Here is a 15,421-nt window from a genome sequence, read left to right as displayed (position 1 = left end):
CGAGCAGTATGAGACTGCTGCCAGTGTTAACACGGCATACTGTTTGAGAGCAAACTTTTTTTTATAAGTAGAAAGAGTACACTCTAAAATAATGATAAAAAATATAGTAAGTACATAAAGCAGCAACATAGTTTTTATTATCAAGTATTATGTACTATACATAACTGTTATACTTTCATGTGACTGGCAGCAGAGGTTCCTTATGCCAGTATCACAACAAACATGAGTAATGCGTCTCGATAAAAATTCTTCAGCCCCATTATTATCTATGGGACCACCCTGGTATATGCAGTTGTCATCAACTGAACACTTTTATGAGGTACATGACTGCAAAGGAGAGAGCTAAATGTGGGGTGCGGCAGGGCTTAACAAAAAGTATCTGTTTGATTGGCACTGTTTACTGTAAGCTGGAGTATGTGGCTTTTCTGAAGAATAACCCTCCCTGCCTATGATCACCATGATTGAAATCATGGACCCCAGGGAGAAATTCTGCTTTGAGGAATTTCTGAAGAGCCTAGAAGGAGTAAAACATATTCCAGAGAGGATCAGATCCTTAGCTTGGGATTTTTCTAAGAAAAAGCCCACAGATCATCTAATACTGGAAATATTCTGTAGTACTTATATTTATTGAGCACCTATACTCTACAAACTCCAGCAAGACAGTAATGGAAATAACAAAAATAAACATGACAGCTCTTAGTTGGTAATAGATGACCTAGTTTTGAGAGACACGTGGTGGTTAAGAGGTTTCACTCCAATACATAATTACTAAGTATTTAAGTGCTGGTTGTGACAGGTCTGAGAATCTGGGTTCCTCAAATACAGATAAAAAACATAGCTAGGAAACAATCAGCACAGATGTGGTAAATAAGAAGATCACAAAATTCCTACCCATAGATGCATCCTTCTCTGCAAATAATTATTTGATCTCTCTTCTAAGTGACTAACAGCTATTTATTCGGTACTCTTGCCTTGGTTGTCTACTTAAGCACACAAGACTATATCACTATGATCTGTCTTCCTTGAGAGAGTCTGGTAATGTAGAAAAACATTTTTAAAACGATAATTTTTTAAAAAATGATGTGCTTATTATAAATCATGCTATGCAAAGTCTTTGGTGTTACAGTAGTGAAAAATCCTTAGGGTCCTTCCCTCCGCGAAGCATACAGTCTAAGGGGGTAAAAAGACAGATAGTACCAATAAAAGCAACGCAGTTCAACTTAAAGGTGAGAAAGGAGGGTAATTTTTATATTTTTCTTTACATTTTAAAATCTTTTAATGTTTTCGTGCAATCAACATGTGTTACTTTTGAAATAGTAATGGCTCACATATATCATCCACACTGAACACCTGCAAAAGATGCTTTAAGAAGTAATCTGGTAAAGGGATAAAGTTTATTCTCAGTAGGATGAGACTGAGAAGAAAATGTTAAAGGGATTAAGCAAATGACACCTTCAGTAATAATGATAAACTTCAGTATCTAAAGAAAGACAATACTTTTTTGGGATAAATAAATGTTTTCAGGTAAACTGTTACTTTCTAGAATTAACCAAAAAAGGTAAGAAAGTAGATTTGTTTTAGAAAAGTAACCAGAAAGTAGCACAGAAACCATCAGTGGTCCTGCTTAAAAGTCAATATAGCATGGGGCTCAAGAGCATAAATGAAAGCCAGTCCACCTGGGTTTGAATCCTAGTGCTGCTACTTACCAATTTTAAAAATCTTAGGAGAGTTACTTTACCTAATACCTTGATTTTCTAACTGGTAAAATATAATAACACCTATTTCATAGGATTGTTATAAGAAATAAATGGGTTAATATATATGTAATATTGAAAGTAATACCTGGCTCCTATTAAGCACTAAATAATGTTCACTACTATTATCTTGTAAAAATAACTGACATAAAATTAAACATCAATAGATAATCCATACCCCCATTTTCTGACATCCTAGAAGATTAAAAAAATCAAAACAGGAGGAAACCAAGATCACTTTAAACACTGTCTAGGACAGGGGATCAAAAAGCACAGGTGTACAAATGGTTCCTTTAAAAAAACTGATCCTCTGAAAACAAATTAACACTGAAAATATGTAATTTTTGAGATTAAAACTCACTAAACATTTGTAAACAAGAATAAATTTATTTAATTTCTTTTAAAGATTTAATGATATACAAAATGTATATAGTATAATATCTTTAATACATTTTTTCTTTCTCCCCCATCAATATTAAACACTAAACAGTTTATCTCTCCTTGCCTCATCTGTATCTATAAGATACACTACTGAATACAAATAAGATTTACACTGCTCCCTCCCAAATAAAATTAAAATTAGTACCTAGGAAACAAATGAAATGGAAAAAAAATGAAAAATAAATCAAAGCATAAAACTTTAGTCAGATGAAAAGCATTTCTTTTTGTTCAATATTCAACAATACCTGGGACAGTTAAATAACATTTTATTGGTATAAAGTTGCATTGCAATCTCCCGACATAATGATAATCCAACTCAAGTTCTTAAGTAAGTACCACAAACAAAATTCATGTTCAGATGTTCCTACACAATATTAAATATATTCAAGAGTTCATGTTTACATCCTGATTTGATATACTGGTCAAAAAAATCTTTGGAGAAGTATATAACTTCCAGGTTTTCATTACAGATATAAACAGGAAAAAAGCACTTTAACTTTTCTCACAAGGTAGCTTCTCTTGAAAAATGCGTTAAATTTCTCCTTTGATATATTTAGGTTATACCAGTCTACCATGGCTTTCTTCTACTTAACAATGACTTGATAAAAAATATATATATTTAAAAAAAAACAACAAAACAAAACGCTAATACTTTCGCACAATTAAGGGCTCTATTTAACAAAAAACTGGCTCTACCTTTAAAATATGGAGCCTAACCCTGATTCATAAAGTCCCTCTTAGGAAATGTCTTTCAGCTCAGGCTTCTTTTATCCCTGTGAAACTAGAATTACAAGTCGCCTTTCCCGTGGCCAGCAGCACCTAGTTGGGAACTATGTAACATCATCACTGAACACACTAAAACATACTGAGGAAGACGCCTGACTGCCATTTAACCAAAAGGCTAGGTGATTTCATTTCACTAGCTGAATGGCAGTAAACCAGCTGCCAATAACATCTGCATGAACACCTAACTTTGGTTAATGGTATTGCACCACATAAGAGAGGGTATCACCCTCATCAGAACAAAATCAAATGAAATCCTCTGCTAAAAAGAGCCCTTTAAAAAGTTATAAATACTAATTTTCCTTTACCTTAAACAGCTGCTAGCTGTATTCCACAGAGAGTCCCTGACTGACTAGTTTAATCAGGTCATTTTACCTGTGCCAGTCAGCATACTTAATTTGTACACACTTTTCTCTATTACCAAATAATTTCCTCGTGAAGGAAAAGTGACACAGTAACATTGTTATGAGGTGTAGGCAAAACCAATGATTCAGTTATAACATGAGACGAATAGAATTAGTTGATTCTGATTCTTTGGTGGAATTTCCGGGCTCAGATTTTCCAAGAGTCAAATCTGAAGGCTCATCCTGAGGAAATATAATTTTATCAGGTGTATAGTCATTCCTCTTCAGGTCTATATTCACCACCCCAACAAAAAAGAAAGAAAAAGTCATTACTTATTAGAAACAGAAAATTAAGAACATTTCTATATTTGTTTTCCTCTAAATATGCCAGATCTATTTTCTACCAGGTTATTATAAATTCAAAAGTCACAAAACTGATACATATAAAAATGAAATCACTCATTCATTTATCAAATAATTATTTCACTGTGACCATGAGTTAATAATGCACATAAGTATGAAAACATAATGATGAACGAGGCAGACAAGGTTCCTGCTCTCATGGAGCTTATATTCTAGTGGGTAAAGAAAAACAAATAGAAAAATGACAGAATTATTAGTAGTAACAAGTGCTTTTAAGACGACAGTGTGATGAAGGCCACTTGAGAAATGGTATAAGGTGATTCTTTTAGACAGAGCTGGGCGGAAAAGACCTGAATACTGAGAAGTGACATATCAAAGTTCTAGGAGGAGTGTTCTAGGCAGAGGGAAGGTTAACTGCAAACTATGAGAAGGAAATGGACTTGGTGTGTTCTAAGAATGGCATGAAGACAGTGTGGCTTGCATATAGTGAGTGAGGGGAAGACTATTAGAAAATGAAGTCAAGCAGCAGTTAATGGCCAAAGGTTGTCAAACAACAGTCTGTGGGCCAAATCTGGCCAACTGTTTTTGTAAATAGTTTTATTGGAATGAAGCAAGTCATTGGTTTATAGATTCTCCATGCCTATTTCTGCACTACAGAACAATGGTATAACTAGGCAGAACTAGCTACCTAGTTCTACCATTGTAGTGACTAGTGATACAGGCCATATGGCTCACAAAACGTAAATTATCTGCTACCTTGCCTTTTACAGAAAAGTTTACTAACCCCTGATTTAAGGGATGCAAGCTATAGTAAGAAGTACAGATTTCAATGAAAAACTACTAGAAGATATTAAGCAGTCTTAAGGCAGAAATAATCGGATTTGTTTTCAATGCCTATTCTGATTGTCATGTGAAGTCTTGTTGGGCAATTGACAAGAATCCAGGAAACAAAACGGTGGCAATGTAGATGAAGAGAAATCAATGAACTCTATGAAGATTTCAGAATTAAGAGTAGACAGAATTTGTCAGATTGGTTTTGAAAGGTGAGAGAAAAAGAGGAATTGGTTACCTTTTAGGTTTAGAGTCTGAGCAATTGGGTAACCATTAATGACATGGGGAAGCAGAGCTTTGTGAATAAGGGTGGGAAGTAAAAGTCAAAAGTTCCAGAATGAACAAGCTACTTATAAAGATGCTTTAGGGCATCCAAGTAGAAATGCAGAAAACTAAATATAGAAATAAGAGCTCAGGAAAGAAGTTAAGGCTTCAGTTAAATTTGGTACTATCAATATGTAGTCTGCATTTATGGCTATGGGATAGGATGAAATTAGTTGTGGAGAGTTTCAGGCATATAGGAGAATTAAACCAAGGACCCAACTATATGCTATTTATAAGAAACCCACTTTAAACATAATACATGTAGGTAAAAAGAATGGGAAAAGACATCTGATGAAACCACTAATCAAAAGATAGCTAGAGTATCTATGCTAATATCAGAGACAGTAGACTTAAGAACAAGGAAAATTACCACAGCATTACAAAATGATAAAAAAATCAATTCAATTCACCAAGACGACATAACTATGAATGTGTATACAGCTAATAACAAAGCTTCAAAACACATGAAGGAAAAACTGATAGAACTAAAAGACAAAATAGATAAATCCACAATTATACTTAGACACCTCCTTTCTAAATAATCAACAGAACAAGTGGACAGAAAATTAGCAAGAATAAAAAACCTAAACACTATCACAAACTTTCCTTAGTTAACATTTATAGATACACCACCCAACAAAATATTCTCAAGTGCATATGCAATGTTCACCAGAGACTATATATGGCTAAAAATTTTTTTAAATTAAAATCATATAAAGCATGTTCTCTTATTACAATGAAATTAAACAAGAAATCGATAATGGAAAGATAACTAAAATTTTTCTAAATATTTAAGAACTAAAAAGGATACTTTTAAGTAATCCAAAGGTCAAGAGGAAATCTCAAGAGAAATGAGAAATATTTTAAAGTAAATAAAAACAAAAATAAAACATATCAAAATTTATGGGATGCAGCTAACACAATGCTTAGAGGGAAATTTGTAGCACTGAATGTTTCTGTTAGAAAAGAAGGTCTCAAATCAATAATCCAAGCTTTTACCTTAACAAACTAGAGGAAACCTAAACCCAGAACAAACAGAAAGATGAAAATAATAAAGAGAATAAACCAATAAAATTGAAAACAGAAAACAGAGTAAAACAATGAAAACAAAAGCTGGTGCTTTAAAAGTATCATTAAAATTGATATACCTTAACCAGACTAACCAAGAAATAAAACGCAGAAATTACCATAGTGAGATAATTCACCACAGACCCTACAAACATTAAAAAGATATAAATAACTATGCCCTTAAAACTGAAAATTTAAATAAAATGAACTAATTCTTTGAAAGATACAAACTACTAAAACTCATTCAAAAAGAAACTGATAACCTAACAGCCCTCTATTTAAAAAATAAACTCTTAGCTAAAAACAATCTGACAAAAACAACTTCAGACTGAGATAGTTTTACTAGATAATCCTACCAAACATTTAAAGTAGGGATAATATCGATTCTATACAATCTATTCCCCAAAACAGAAGAGGCATGAACACTTCCAACTTATTTTTAAAGTTAGTATCATCCTGATACCAAAACAAAAAAAGGCACAAGAAAAAAAATCCATAGATCAATATTCTTCATGAACACAGATGTGAAAATCCTCAAGAAAATCAGCTAATTGAATCCAGCAATACATAAAGAGCATAACATATCATGACAAAATGGAGTTTGTCCTGCAAATTCAAGACTGGTTCAACATTTCAAAAATCAGTCGATGTAATACAGCATAATATTACCAATTAAAGAAGAAAAATCAAATAATCATATAAGTAGATGCAGAAAGAACATTTTATAAAATTCAATAACCATTTGATAAGCATTTTCAAGATGTGAGGAGTAGAAGAAAATTTCCTCAACCTAATAAAGTACATCTACAAAATCCTTTATAGCGAACACCATCTTCACAGTGAAAGGCTGAATGTTTTCCCCTTAATATCAGGAACAAAAACAAAGATGTCTACTATTCTCACTATTCCTGTTCAACGCTGTACTGGAATTCCTTGCCATTAAAAAAAGTCAAGAAAAAATAAAAGGCATACAGGTTGGAAAGAAGTAATAAAACTATCTCTACTGTCTATATAGAAAATTCCAAGGCATTTACAAAAAAAAAGCTCCTAGGAAGAATTAAGTGAGTTTAGCAAGGTGGCAGGATATAAGTCAGTATACCAAAAGAAAAAACAAACGAATGAAAAATCAATGGTATTTCTGTATACTAATAATGTACAATTAAAATTTAAAAAATGGTACCATTTATATGTGCCTGGCACTATTTTAAATATATCACAAATACCAATTCATTTAATCCTCAAAAATAAATAAATGAAAATTAAAAAAAAAAATGCAGTCTGGTTCCCAAGTCCAATCTCTTCACTACTACATTATTGATCATAATGAGAGGGCCTTTTTTTTCTTTTTTCAGAGGGACTTTTTAAAAACACAGTTCAGAGGTGAGTCCCAGGAATCTGTAATTTTTAAAAAGTTCCACAGGAAATTCTTATGCCCATCAAAGAGTGAGAACCACTGGTTTATGCTATAACTTCTAATTCAATAGTAACTTATAGTTCTTCAAATACGGAGATGAAGTTACTATCATGAGACAATGTCTCTACAGTTCCTATTCCTGCTTTCATGGAATACTGTTTTCCCAACTTTTGACAAGCTAACTCAAAAGTTTATTCATCTTTCAGTTTTAGGCAAAGGGGTCAGTTCTCTAGGTAGCATTCCCTAAATTCTAAATTTGTGTTAGGTGATCTGCTCCCCTGTTGTTTTTTCTGCTTGGCATTTATGACAATCCTATAACTCCCTGTTAATCTCGTCAATATTCATGATTTGACTAAACTCCATTGAGGACAGTGACCGTGTCTATCTGGTTCACTACTGTATAGTCAACATCTAGCACAATTCTTGGCATCCGGGAGACACATAATAAATATGTATTACAAATATGTATTAAATGAATGAACTGTGTGTTTTTTAAGTAATGAAAGAAAGCACAGACCCATTTATAATCCACAGTATGTATTTGTGCCTCTGGCCTTACAATGTATTATAGTACCCAACTTTGCTAACAATTTATACATTATACCGATTAAGAAAATGTTTACCTGGAAGTTTCAGCTTTCTACAGCAAGAATTACAGTGATGTTTTGCTCTAAAGTTTTTTATTGCATCTTCTCCTAGATTTGCTGGGCCAAAAACCATGTCACAGGACCTATGGAATTAATCAAAAGAAGAGAAAGTTTGTGCAAATAGAAATGGAGAATTCAAAACTGTGAAATTATGTCTTCGTGAAATTATTAAAACTTATTACCTCTTTTCTTCTGCTTTTATCACAGATGGGTCTGTCAAATTTTCACCCACGCCTTTATATGTATATATAAAAAAGACAATTTATATTATATAATTGATGTAAACATTGACATTTGCATAATAAAAAGTCATGAAAGATTTTATAGCATCATCAACCATTATAGAATGTTAAATTATTCAAGAGTGCAGTTTCTCTCTTAATATTTCATAATTTGACTTATGACTTCAACATTGCACCAGGAACAAATACAACTCCTACGATGTGAAAAAGAATTAAATGTCATAGTTGGTAAGTATGCATGTGAGCTCCTGGTGGCACCAGCTTCTGCTAAAACAGGGTCAAAGTTGCAAGCAAATATCTCCTCTTAAATTCTACATGATATGCCCTTGTTTTACCTCAGTTAACAAAGAACAATTAGATTCATAAAGGCATAATCAATAGGCCATTTTAAAAGTGTTTTGGATTTTTATTTTTATTATTTTTTAAAAAGTGTTTTTGATTTTAAAAAATCACGTACTAACATATGAATATATCTTCTTGCAAAAGAGTCAGATTATATAAAGAATAAGATTATGAATATCTTCCTTTACCTCCAGCCCTCCCCAGAGGTGTCAAAAGTATGAATAAATCTTTTCACTTTTCAGTCTCTCTCATCTATTCATTCACATAAAGAACATCAACTGACATATGAATAATCATAAATATTTAACCAATTAGAATGAAATCTAATAAGATGGTTACGATTTCACAAGAGAAAAAGCCCGAATGAAAACATGGCACTACTTTCTGCTCATCAGATTTGCAAAAATTAAGAATATTCAGTACTGGGGAGATTGTGGAGAAATGGGTGCTTGCACACAGTGTTGCGTATGAATTCCTACAATCTCTTAAAAAAAACCTGGCAGTTGGTATTAAAGTTGACTCATCTCTCCTTAATAAGCCAATTTAGGAATCTACTTTATGGAAATAAGAGTACGTGAACATTTGTAGCAGCACTGTTTGTAACAGCAAAAGAAAAACAAAAAACCCAAACCCAAACCAAAAACTACAAATAGGGTGAATGTAAATCATGCTATACTTCTCTACTATGGACTATCCAGAAACTATTAAAAAGGATAACTCAGATTTTTAGTAATGACCCGGAAGATGCCCATAATATATTGTTAGGTAGAAAAAAATAAGTGAAGAAAACAGACACACACACAAACACATATACACACACACAGCACGATCCCAGTTGGGGAAAAATCACAGCACAAAATGATTAAAAATAAGAAAAAAAGCTCCTGTTTATGTATTTGTCTTCAGAAGTAAAAAAAGCAGTAAAGACAACACTTTGTTCTTTATATTTTTCTACATTAACTTGTTTGTAGTAATCATCTATAATATTCTATGAAAAATGGCCCCATGAACATATTAATTATGTAGAAAACATCACAACTACTTTGCTTACTGAAAATAATTGACATCTTTTTAATTAACAATTCAGACAAAATCTGTTTAGTCTTACTTCCTACACATGTTTGGAGATAATTAAATGATAATTAAGAATATACTTTAAGATCCTTTTTATTTAATTGGATTTTCACTATATAAACCACTTAATCATATATGTAAAACGATGAACTACTAAAAAAAAGAATAGGTATTTTTACACAGCTTTTCTTTCTTGAGCTGACAATACCAATTGTTTGCTTTTCAACAAATATTTTACAATTTTATCTACATAATGAAAGAAGTCATCAAGTGATAAGCATTCTAAACAACTGTTCTTATGTGACTTTGAAATCTGGTCTGTCAACATTTGAAATTAAGGCTGCTCTTTAGGGAAAAAATAATGAAAGCTATAACGTGTAAGTATTATCTAGGCAGAGCTGGTAACTTGCTCAATTTTACTTTTCCTCTGATCCTACTGCGAAGTTGCACGAACATTTCTTAAGCAAATCTGCCCTCTTCCAGCCACAATTTTTTTAAACATGAATGGCACACTGTCAACAAAAATGGCTATATGATCAGTTTTTCCCTCCTTGTAACATGCTGGTCTGTTGACCAAGTGCTAGAATTTATTCCCTATTTTTTGAATCTGGGCTGTCCTTATTACTTGCCTTGACCAGTAAAGTACGGCAGAAGGAATCTGAGCCAGTTCCTGGCCTGTCCCTAAGAGTTTCTGCATTCTCTCTGGAGGAAGCCAGCTACCTGTAAGAAATCTAGCTACCCGAAACTACCATGCTATGAGAAAGCCCAAGCTAGTTAGCCATGTGGAGAGATCACTTGGTGGAGAACTGAGGTAGTCAGCTGTCAGTGAACAGAGACCTCAGACTTTTGACTCCAGTCAAGCTATGCAAGCTAGTATCCAGCCATGGAACTCTCCAAGGGGACATCAGAGATGAGCCATCCTCATATGCCCTGTCCAAATTCCCAAACCAAAGAACTATACACAAATAAATGACTATTTTAATCCACTAAATATTTAGGTAGTTTAGTTCATAGTAAACACCAAGAGCAAAGGAGATACTTGTTACTGTTTTTTTTGTTTGTGTTTTTTTTTACTTGTTACTCTTTTAAAGAAACAGTCTTCATATTTTTAAGACACTAAGGCTATACATGTAAGAGTAGAATAGGGGATTTTACATGTTTTTGCTTATCAAAACATCTTTATTCCTAAATAACAATTAAGATAGCCAGTTCCCACTATTCAGGGTCCTGACAGCTATATGCTATGGCTGTTACTGCCTTGGTGTTTTAATAGACTCTACCGACCTAAGATTTCACCTATTTATAAATTAGATTTCTGTATATCATTCATATACATAAATGAGAACCTACTGCACAATTTCATTTTAGCAATATTTTAATACATTTACCTTGTAAATCAAGTACCAGTAATTCCCCTCTTGTATATTCATAAGTCCAGTGACTAAAGGCTAACATGATCTCTTCCAGTGTATTAGTTGGAATAATCTCATCACCATTATTATTGTTGTATTTTCTAAATTCTCCAGTCATACATTCTTCCACAGCAAACCACTGTCCTGCTGAATGGCAATACAGCAGGAAAACTTCAAGGAACCTTATAAAAAAATAGTTACAGATATTACTAGCAGTTTTGTTAATAACTGATCTTTACGATGAGTAAATAATTTAATATTTAGCATCAATAATGAAAATCAAAAGACAATGCTATCCACATATTACTAAAAGAGCTCAGGAAAATTTACCTTGGAGAATATGGTATGGATTTGGGTTTCATCTGGTTGAAAGCAAATGTGAGCTTCTGTGCTGCTCTCTGTTGTTGAATTTCCTATAGAAGAGAAAAAATAAACCCCTTTCGACATGACACAAAGGATTCGTTTAGTTTATTATACATCAGAAGTGAAAAAATGAAGCTCGAATAATGTTCCACTGTTATGTATTCACTAGCACTTACTCTGAGACAGAGATGTAGAACCGTATCTTCTTTGTAAATACTTGACCATGTGTTAACCACCTCAGGAAGAAAAGATTTGATAATATACAGATGGCCCGATTTGAGGATATCATGTTCTGACCAGGTACACTGTACTTTCACAGCTCTCCGTAAACCTCCTCCCATCTCCTCTTTACTTAAAAACTCTATCTTGGCACAGAGGCCTAGCTGTGACCAAGACGACATGCTGTTATTCAATATGTTGGGTGAACTCTCTTCCAAGCGATACACTGTGACAGGCTCACCTGCAACATGAATGAATACATTTTAAAGTCAAATTATGACTCTTTAAAAATGACAAGGCAGAATAAAAGCTGAAAGCCATCTCTGGTTAAGATTAAGTAAAGAATAAAAGAGATGAGCCAAGTTGTAGTTTTATAAAAGAAATTAAAGGTCCACAAGTGCTCAGAAATCAAGAATCTACTAATATCTCTAAATTCATGTGTATTTAGTAATGACAAGTATTTTTGAAATTGTGAACATTTTCAAGAAAACCTTTTAGAAAGCAACCAGACTTCTAAACACTTCTAAGTTAAACTTTTAGAAAGGAGTTTAGAACTCTGTTTCACAAAACATGTGATGTTGATTTATCTATACATTAATTAATAGACAAAGGATTAAGAACTTTTCTGAATTAGAATATACTACTGCTTCTAGATATGCAAGAAACAGAGAAATTCAATACTTCTGATGATGCTTCCTTTGTCTATTTAAACATATCTGACTTGTGTAATAATCAGGCTAATTAAAGTTTATATAAAATGGACACTTAATGTGATTTTTCTTTCTGTTATCACCCATGTTCTACATTACAGCTAAAATCACATATTAATATTAATATTGTCTCTTTTATTTCTTTATTTTTTGGATTTACCTCTTGGAGGCACAGGCATAAATGGAATGCTCTGGGATAATCTCATCAAGTTATTTCTTTCCACAGCTGCATAAAAATGAGAGAGAAATAATGAAATCTCTAATAGCAAAAAATATTATTAAATTTTGTTTTTAATATTACTGACCTGAGTAATAGTAATTTGTATCCATAACTGGCTTAAATGGAGAAGCAAGACCTAAAATGGCGAATATAAATAAATGAAACCCTTTTGAAAGTACTAATGCCTTATAAACTTTTGCTCAGTCTCATATAATCACCCTGTTTACTTGATGTAAACAATTCACAAAAACAGAAAAAAAAAACAAGTAATAAAACATGTCCATCATGTGCCATATTACCCTATTTCATTATGCCAGGTTAGTGGTAGCTGTGCACTTAGGCGTCTGAAGGGGAAAGGCACATGTTTCACACTCTCCTATAACTACATTTTCCCTGTACCCCCTAATCAAAAAGAAAAATATCTTTTAGCTTCCAACCTCTGGGGGCTGAGGCCTATAGCCACGTAACCATTTTAGTGGGTTGGCCATGAGAAGATGAACTTCTGCCAAAGCCCCTCCTCCATTTTTAAATGTAATTGAGGACTTTACTTTTAGCCGTAGTGAGAAAGATGGAAAATAAATTGAACCTGCTATGTTTCTAGAATATAAATGAAAAAGAACCTTTTATCTTGCAGAAGAAAATTACTCAACAGTTTTAATACTGTATGATAAGTATAAAATACATGTATGTATGTGTATGTACACACACACACACACACACACACTAACTAGGACTATAGAGAAGGGGTATCAAATGCCTCCTGGTTGAAGAGAGGTTACAGGCTGAAATAAGAATCACCTATGGGACTTTTTCAACAGATACCTACCCAGATCTCAATCCAAATTACTCTAATTCTATAGGAATGTGTCACCATACAAGTGATTCTCTACAAGTATTTGGATATGCAACCAAGACTACAAATTAGTGAGCAAGAGTACAGGCATACAGGCAGGAGGTAAAGCTATAGAAGCAAGGCATACCAAATTGTTAAGAGCCAAATACATCATGCTAAGAAAGAATACCGGATGGCAGTGGGAAAAATGTAAAGCAGAGGAGTGACAAGATCAGATCTCTTAAAAGAATCATTTTGGTGGCAGAACACTAGACTAGAAAGAAGGCCAAACTGGCACAACCATTTTGGCAGCCTATTTGGCAGTAACTACTAAATGTGAACATATGCACACTCTACCATCTAGCAATTCTATTCCAAGGTATATACCCAACAAAAAATACATACATATATTTCCCAAACATCACGAATAAGAATGCTTATAGCAGCACTATTCATAATAGCCACACACTGGAAGCTACTGAAATGTCCATCAAATAGTAGAATGGATTAGTAAATTCAATATATTCACACAAAGAAATACTATATAGCAGCGAGAAGGCATAAATTACCACTATACACAACAATGTTGATGAATCTCATAAACATAATATTAGGAGGAAGAAGTCAGACACAGGAAAGTACATATTGCATGATTCCATTTATATCCCCCCCCATATGCACAGAGAAGCAAAACTACTGTGTTACTTTGGGGCAGGGATTGTAACAAGACGACGACAAAAGGAACTGGGATATTGGCAATATTCTGTTTTGGTATCTGGGTGCTGATTACATGGGTATTTCATTGAGGTGGAGGCTTATTTGCATTTTTCTGTATACATACACACGAATAAAAGGTTTAAAAAATGATGAAAGTTTGAACTGAAAGCAGCAGCATGATGTATAGTAGAAGATGGATTCTAGAGATATTTAAGAGGTAAATACAACAGGACATTATGAGTGCAAGGTCAAGGGGGTTAAGAATAACTCCCACTCAGGATTCAAAGAGCTGACTCAAAGAGCATCATTCATAATATAAAGGAAGGAGCAGACTGGGTAGTAGAAATGAAGTGGGGTGGGGCAATAGCAAAGACATCATCATTCACATGGTCAGTTTGTGTCCATGAAATATCTATATTGAACAGAAACTAGTTGAGGGAAGAACTTTGTACTACACTGACTTTTTAAAACATGAAGTCTAAACTTTCTTACCTAGGATAATGTAATATTTGCTTTAATAGATCACATCTTCATTTTTTCACATTAAAAACTACCACATGGACTCACCATTTAATGTTCCTTCTTCAGATGGCCTAAAGAGATACCAAAAAATGTAAGTTATATCACAATTTTAGTTTTGGCTTCCTATAATTTTTTATCTTATAAAGTTATTATGATTATTCAATACAACATTATTATGGGGTTCTGTGATTCAGATTCACTTCTGTTTGCATATTTGCCATTTCCCTTAAGCCAATGCCAAATTCATACATAAAGCATATATCTAAATGCAGATATTTTATCAAAAACCTGTACCTGTAACTTATGCCTCCATAAATATTATTAGTAGTCTGGTGCCAACCTGACAGTTCAATACTAATAAAGTGAAATATTCTATGAGTTCTCTCTTTGTGTAGATTTATTCCAGCACTATAACAATGCCTTCAAATGACTTTATAGGACTCTAAAAATACTTCAATAGAATTGATGGGCAAAGAACTAAGAGAACATCAAGTAGATACCATTTTGGAAAACTCCATTTCGAATGTTGAAAAACCTTTTCCAATATTGAATATATTTATTTATAATGCATATCGAGACCAAGCAGAGGTTCTACTAATTCTACCAATTCCAGTGCAAATAAGGAAGACAGGTGTAGTGGAAAGGAGAGTAGAATGGGAATCAAGAAAAAAGGGTTAGAGGCATAGTTCTCCCATTATATGGCTATGTGGCCTTGCTATGGACTAAAAGGACTAGACCCAGAAAGGACCTCTGGAGTAAAAGATCTTAGCAGTCTCTTTCCAGTTCTATCTGATCCTGA

General features: G+C 33.3%; 1 protein-coding gene across 1 annotated transcript in view; it reads right to left on the bottom strand.

The window, feature by feature from the left end:
- Window positions 1-2,398: 2,398 nt before the first annotated feature.
- TRPM7 (transient receptor potential cation channel subfamily M member 7) overlaps window positions 2,399-15,421 on the bottom strand; it is a 94,689-nt gene continuing 81,666 nt past the window's right edge. The window contains exons 32-40 of the mRNA XM_039889059.1: window positions 14,668-14,693; window positions 12,637-12,687; window positions 12,492-12,557; window positions 11,579-11,862; window positions 11,370-11,452; window positions 11,016-11,221; window positions 8,152-8,203; window positions 7,946-8,052; window positions 2,399-3,612 (exon numbers count right to left, since the gene is read on the bottom strand). Coding sequence (XP_039744993.1) covers window positions 3,473-3,612; window positions 7,946-8,052; window positions 8,152-8,203; window positions 11,016-11,221; window positions 11,370-11,452; window positions 11,579-11,862; window positions 12,492-12,557; window positions 12,637-12,687; window positions 14,668-14,693 — 1,015 coding nt within the window. The 3' untranslated portion in view covers window positions 2,399-3,472. The remainder of the gene's footprint in view (window positions 3,613-7,945; window positions 8,053-8,151; window positions 8,204-11,015; window positions 11,222-11,369; window positions 11,453-11,578; window positions 11,863-12,491; window positions 12,558-12,636; window positions 12,688-14,667; window positions 14,694-15,421) is intronic.

Source organism: Pteropus medius, unplaced genomic scaffold (assembly GCF_902729225.1).
Source record: "Pteropus medius unplaced genomic scaffold, Ma_sr-lr_union100, whole genome shotgun sequence".
NCBI lineage: Eukaryota > Metazoa > Chordata > Mammalia > Chiroptera > Pteropodidae > Pteropus > Pteropus medius.
The sequence above is the reverse complement of the archived record's forward strand: the minus strand, read 5'-3'. Positions and strand labels throughout refer to the sequence as shown.